The 6,331-nt window shown below is 33.9% G+C and overlaps 1 protein-coding gene across 7 annotated transcripts; it reads left to right on the top strand.

Annotated features, from left to right (window-relative positions):
- Positions 1-1,216: 1,216 nt before the first annotated feature.
- Positions 1,217-5,402, top strand: LOC130966418 (glutamate--cysteine ligase, chloroplastic-like). Of its 7 annotated transcripts, none has more exons than XM_057891221.1 (9): positions 1,217-1,536; positions 2,186-2,251; positions 2,748-2,807; positions 2,973-3,048; positions 3,186-3,278; positions 3,401-3,442; positions 3,880-4,011; positions 4,186-4,273; positions 5,011-5,402. In XM_057891221.1, exons 4-8 carry the CDS (start codon positions 2,986-2,988, stop codon positions 4,222-4,224), a joined length of 369 nt encoding a protein of 122 aa, XP_057747204.1. In that variant the 5' UTR covers positions 1,217-1,536; positions 2,186-2,251; positions 2,748-2,807; positions 2,973-2,985; the 3' UTR covers positions 4,225-4,273; positions 5,011-5,402. The 7 variants fall into 7 exon arrangements, with proteins under 7 accessions (XP_057747204.1, XP_057747202.1, XP_057747205.1 ...); XM_057891219.1 differs by having other exon boundaries at positions 2,968-3,048; XM_057891222.1 differs by having other exon boundaries at positions 2,186-2,256.
- The last annotated feature ends 929 nt before the right edge of the window (positions 5,403-6,331 follow it).

Raw genomic sequence — 6,331 nt, 5'->3', positions numbered from 1 at the left:
CCTTTGTTTTTTTATGGTTTTTCATATAAAAAATTAATATATAATGATTAATTATAGAATGTTTTGGTACTTAAGTTGGATATTGCTTTGATCTTTTGATTTGATGAATTTTATAAAAATTAATAGAAAAAGAAGTAAAAAACACAAAACAACATCAAAAGAAGCAAAATGAAAATTTTGACACACTTTAAAGTTTAAGATACATTTTAAAGTTTTAGGCCACGTTTTTAAAAGCGTGGCCCTTGAAAAAAGTGTGGCCCATAGACCAATGATGCATGTGCCAATTAAGGAAGCAAAAGGCATGCAGATTAATTAATAGATCAATAAAGAAGCATGCAAAACAATCAAAGGAAGTGGCGTTAATTAATATATATATATATATATATATATGGAGCAAAGCATATAACGTTGCATGCATGGGGAGTTAATTAATACCAATGAAGTATAAAGCATTCATGTGGCGTTATTCATATTAAGCAATGCATGCAATAACGCATTATTAGCTAATGAATCAAGAAAGCATGCATGCATTAACGTAAACAATGTGCCAATGAATGAATGAAGCAAGCAAGCATGTAGCCATTAATGAAACAGGGAGTGGCGTTTAACGCCAATAATAAGCCAAAGTGGCGTTTAACGCCAAAACGACAAGGGCGTGTGGTTTTACACGCCTTCGATCCTCTTTCTTGAAGCAAATAATATGGGCGTTTAACGCCAATTGTTAGGGTGTTACACGCCAGAATGCACCTATTAGGACATGATTTTATTTGTGGCGTTCTACACCTTGGTGCGGAATTTACAATCCACAAACTAACTAGCAAGTGCACTGGATCGCACTACTAGAAAACTAGTTATTACAAACAGATATTTCCGACAGATTTTATCCCACAGAAATACAGACGGAATTTTAGAGAAATTTTTTGTCGAAAAATAAAAAAAATGAATTAGCATAAATTACAGACGAAAAAGAAAATCCCTCGATAATTCTGTCGAAAAAATTAATTTTTTTCCTAAAAAATAATTACATACGGAAAATCTGTATACTTCTATAATTAAAGAGACAAAAAATTGCATTTTATTAAATTATTACAGACGAAAAATCCGTCTCTAATTTAAAAATTTCCGTCAGAAAATATATTCAAATTAGGGTTATCACTCATAGCTTCTCCATTCAATCACGATCCTTCTACTTCTCCACACTTATCTCCTCCAAATACTCCGTTGGCGGCGCATCTAGCCTTGCACCGCACCGAACCTCCATTGTACTGAACTTCTGTCGCACCGAACCTCCATTATTCAGGGACCAGTGCGCACACCTCCTCATCCCTCTCAACAAGTGCCGCCAGGCCGAGCTCTACCTTCCATGGAAGTGCGAGAACGAGCGTCACTCCTACGAGAAGTGCCAGTACGAGCTCCTCATGGAGCGCATGCTTCAGATGCAGAAGATCAAGTAACGAGCCTCCCTTAATCACTCCCAATCCAAGGGCGCCACCTTTCCCGTCATCCCTAAAATCGTCAATGCCTGATTCATTCCAGGTTTCTGCTTCTCCCTGATCTAGGGTTTTCGGATTCATTCCTCATTCCTGATTGATTAATTGCTCTCTTTATCAATATTCTCGTGTTTGGAATTATTAGGTTTATGGGATTGTTCACGCTTTTACTTGATTAGGATTAGAGAATGTTAGTTTGCGTAGGTGTCTCTTTGTGGATTAAATTGGGTTTGCTGTTACCATAGGACCATAATTTTTGCTGTTACACTGTAATTTAGTGTATAATTTGCTTAAACAGATCTCATGTTTGTTTTTCTGAATCTTTCATTCAAATCTTCATGAATAAGTAACAAAGCTTCAACTTCGATGAACAAGAGAGATTGAATCTGGTTTGGTCATGACTGAGGATATAAACTGTGCATAGTCCTCATTAAGTCCTTCTGTAATGGCATTGATATGATTCTCCAAAGCAAGAGTGTATCCAATTGAGACAAGAGAAATAACTACGTTTCTTTAAGTACTCTATTACAGTAATGCCTCACAGCTTTATATTCTTCAATTGTGTTTTTAGTATCTAAATCTTGATCTTGGAAATTATAGAAAAATAATCTTGAATAGTAACCGTGTCATTAATTAATGATCCTTCAATTTTCATTCTCTGTATGCTTTTGATTTTGTTCCTTGAATCCTTGCAGCTTCTGATTCAAATTGTTCAGAGTGTGGAAGAAGATGATCTCCCAAATCATTTCCATTGATAACGTGTAAGGCAAGTTGTTGCCATGTTTTAAAAGAGTTTTCATCCAATTTATCTAACATTGGTGTTGTAAAACTAGAATTGGTTGTAGTGTTTGATTGATGAGGAATAAGAGCACCAGCCATGGATTCTCAACTTGAAGCTTTGACACTATGAAGAGATTCTAGTACGAGATGTGTGAATTGAAGAGGGACGAGATTTGTGAATTGAAACTAAACTGAATTCATATATGAGATTATTATAGTGGTGTAGTGATGTTAGCTTAGCTTTCTTATTATATATAAAAATGCGTAGCTGTTAATCTGTTATGAACTACTAGCTACAGCGGTAACGAATTCTTCTTGATTTTGATCTTGAATTCTTAATCCCTTTCTTTATTTAATTATTTATATACTTTCTCTCCTGCTTGTTTAAATTTTTTTGTAATATAGTTTCTGCATTATTGAAGATATGTTATCTTCTTTTACATTTATTATTTTTTTTTGTATTACTTTTGCTATCAGACATTGAGACGTTTGGCTCAAAATAGAGAGGCCGCAAGAAAAATCCGTCTAAGGAAAAAGGTGTGTCCTATTATTATAAGGTTGCACAAATTCAAAAATAGTTGTTAAGAGATAAGATTAAAGCATATTACAAGTAAAGCATATTACAAGTATAACATCAAAGAAATTTGTATATCTACCTTCTGTTTACTAAGTTGGCCAAGTATTCAATTTTGTGTAGGTCAGGCTCAAGGGGTACATGGAAATGAGGGGTGCTGATGGGGGAACTTCAGACATGCTGTGTGCTCTGCCAGCATTTTGGGTAATTGATCTAATCCCCTGCATGTTTTTCCTTCACATTGTGAACTTAAAAGTAAAAGTATATGCATTACTTTTATTAATAGTCTGCAGGCAAGAATAAGCAATCCCATATCATTGTTGTCATCTTTCCTATGTCAGGTAGTTCTGCTACATGACGAGGTTTCCCTACATAATGCTCTAGATATGATTGTTCATTGGACCCCCGAGGAGAGACAGAATTTAAGGAACATGGTAATGACTAGTGAATCAAAGCCAAACATTTATGCGGGAAGAATTAAATTCCAGTGAATATAGTGTGGTTGTTGGTCTAGGCCCCCTTCTGTGGACTAAAATTGTGTGATTTGTACGTCTAGGTTCCTATGACTGGTTTAAGGACTCCATTTCAAGGTAGATTGGTGAGTTTTCTTGGAGTTTATGATTACTCTGAAGACTTAAAATAGATCTCATATTTTTTTGTGCTTTACAACTATCTTATTAGGTATATTATGCCTACTAAATAAAGCTTGGAACTTATGGTATTTTTTTAATTAGTAATCTAATTGTGTTTTAAATGGTGCTTATTCTGGTCAATGGTCATGTGCAAATTGCAAAACAAGGATAGGATGTCTTAGTAAGGATCTGACAAACAGAGCCAACAGTAATGATGATCAATCTAGTTAAGGGGTGCTTTATGTCATTTTCTATGCCATTTGTCTTGGTAATATAAGTCAAGATGAACACTAAATAAATATTGATTCTTCGATTGTATGTTTTGTCGATTCTTATTCTTTCCATATAGGGAATATGATAAAGTTGGGGTTCAATAATTAATGTTGCTTCTTATACATGTTAGGCTGCTCGTGCATTGGCTAATTTAGCTGCTCATGGAGATAGCAATAGTAACAATGCTGCTGTTGGACAAGAAGCAAGTGCTCTTGAGGAACTTGTTCAACTTACACGATCTCCTCTCTCATGTAATTATCAGGTTAGGCTGCGTATATTACACCCTGGGTGCGCTCCTTCTCCCAGACCCTGCGTTATCACAGGATGCATGTGCACCAGGGTGCTCTTTTTTTAATGTGTAAAGAGTTTGCGGAAAAAAAAGCTAAATCCATTCCTCTCTTAATAAGAAGTTTTTTCCGTGTCTGTATTATTACAGGCAAGAAGCTGCTGGTGCCCTTTGGAGTTTGTCATTTGATGATAGAAACAGGGAAGCCATCGCAGCAGCTGGTGGAGTTCAGGCTTTGGTATGTGTTGTTCCTTGTTTAGCTTAATATTTTCTGTTAAGATTGTGGGATTAGATTGGAGAGGAGGAAAAGAGAGAATAATGACTATAAGCTTTACCTCCAAGATCAACCACTCCCACCGTACTTGAATACTTGTTTCCCAAGTTTCCCAGTAGATAGTTTAGTGCCACCTATATACATAAATTAAAAGTTAGATTCAAATAATCTTACCTTTTATTGATAAATTTAAGAAATAGAATTTAATAGAACATTCTAATATAATAACAGATATTTTTTCATCACAGTAGATCTTGAGTAATGCACATATTGGGTGAATACTATAGCTACATATAATTGTATTTTTAAGGACACTCTTGAAGAATGTGGCAAACTCTCATGAAGAGTGTGGTAATATGCATACATTTTTATTATGGTAACGATAAATATGGTATAACACAACACTACTATCTTCCACTAAAAGGAAGTGAAGTTCACCCGAATAGACAAAGAAGGGTCCAATTAAAAATTCAACAAAAACTTATACGAAATCCATGTAATCAATTATATATATATATATATATATATATATGGGAAAGGATACATAATTTTTTTTTTCAAGTATTTTGTATTTGTTGTCTTTTCCTTTCAAATATATGATATCTTCTTTATTCCAACACTCCCCCTTAAGCTAGAGCTTACTAAGCTTTAAAGCTTGTTACAATTAAACCCTTAATAATACAAACTAATCTCCATTGAAGATTAGCAAGGAACTTAAGGTGTGTCTGAATATTAATCGAGGAAGCTAGAACGGTTGTCAGCCTGAACAAGCCTTTGGAGAATTGCATTACTAGAAAGGAGAAAAGGCATGCAACTATCAATGGAGATTTCAAATATCAATGATGGCTGTAATGACAGAATTAATCTAGCAATATGAGATTCCAGATTTTATGGGAACTCTCAACCTTCTTGGCCTCCTTGGTGGCTTCTTAGCTTATGCTGGCATTGAAAATTTATATAATGCTATAAGAACAATACAGTGAGTTTATGTTTTGAATTATAGTTGGTGTATCAACACATTTTGTTAATGTATAGTTGTTATTTATTATTATAGTTGATGTATCAATACACTTTGTTTATTTTTTGAATTATATTGGCTTCCTTGTTTATAGTATTTTTCTTTTAGTTTGATAATACAATAAATTTGTTTATTTTTTGATATATTATAAATATTTGAATACAAATTAGATAAAAAATTTTATTTATTAAATTTATATTTATTTTGTATGAAAAAAGGTATATTTTGCAATGAAAAAAAAATTACCTTACTAATGGATTTACAGACGGATTTTCTGTTTGTATTCAAAATTTGAAAAATCCATCTGTAATTATAGTTGGAAAATCTGTCTGTAATTACAGAGGGAAAATTTGTCGAAAAATCCATCTGTAATTACAGACAGAAAATCCGTTGGAAAATCTGTCTGTAATTACAGACGGAAAATCTGTTAGAAAATTCATCTGTAATTACCAATGAAAAATCCGTCGGAAAGTCCGACGCCTAAGGAAAATAGATGGAGAATTTACAGAGGGAAAATCCGTCGGTAACTGGTAAAAATCCGTCGGTAATTTTCTGACGGAAAAAAATCCGTCGGTAAATAATTTCCGACGAGGCTTTTATAGAAGGACAAAATCCGTCGGTAATTTCGTCGGTAACCAAAATTTCGTCTGTAATATAGACTAAATCTGTCTGTAAATCTGTTTGTATTAAGCAATTTTCTAGTTGTGTCGTACCAAGTAATACCTCAAGTAAATGAGGGTCGATCCCACGAGGATTGATGAACTAAGCAACAATGGTTAAGTGATTTACTTAGTTTGACAAGCAGAAAATGGTGATGAGAGTTCAAACAAAAAGCCATTAAATAGAAAACTCAGAATATCAGAAGACAGACAATGATTAAGTTGGGAAAACAATATGGAGAAGGTAGTTAAGGCTTCAGAGTTATCTATTTTCCGGATTGACTTTTCTTGCTAACTATTTTAATCATGCAAGATTTAATTCATGGCAAACTATATGTGACTAGA

This window comes from Arachis stenosperma, chromosome 3 (genome assembly GCF_014773155.1).
Source record: "Arachis stenosperma cultivar V10309 chromosome 3, arast.V10309.gnm1.PFL2, whole genome shotgun sequence".
Lineage (NCBI taxonomy): Eukaryota > Viridiplantae > Streptophyta > Magnoliopsida > Fabales > Fabaceae > Arachis > Arachis stenosperma.
The sequence above is the reverse complement of the archived record's forward strand: the minus strand, read 5'-3'. Positions and strand labels throughout refer to the sequence as shown.

Coding starts and splice junctions, on each gene's coding strand:
- LOC130966418 (XM_057891221.1), top strand. CDS start 2,986: ATGGAAATGAGGGGTGCTGATGGGGGAACTTCAGACATGCTGTGTGCT. Junction 3,279..3,400: donor GACAGAATTTAAGGAACATG/GTAATGACTAGT, acceptor TTGTACGTCTAG/GTTCCTATGACTGGTTTAAG. Junction 4,012..4,185: donor CTCTCTCATGTAATTATCAG/GTTAGGCTGCGT, acceptor GTATTATTACAG/GCAAGAAGCTGCTGGTGCCC.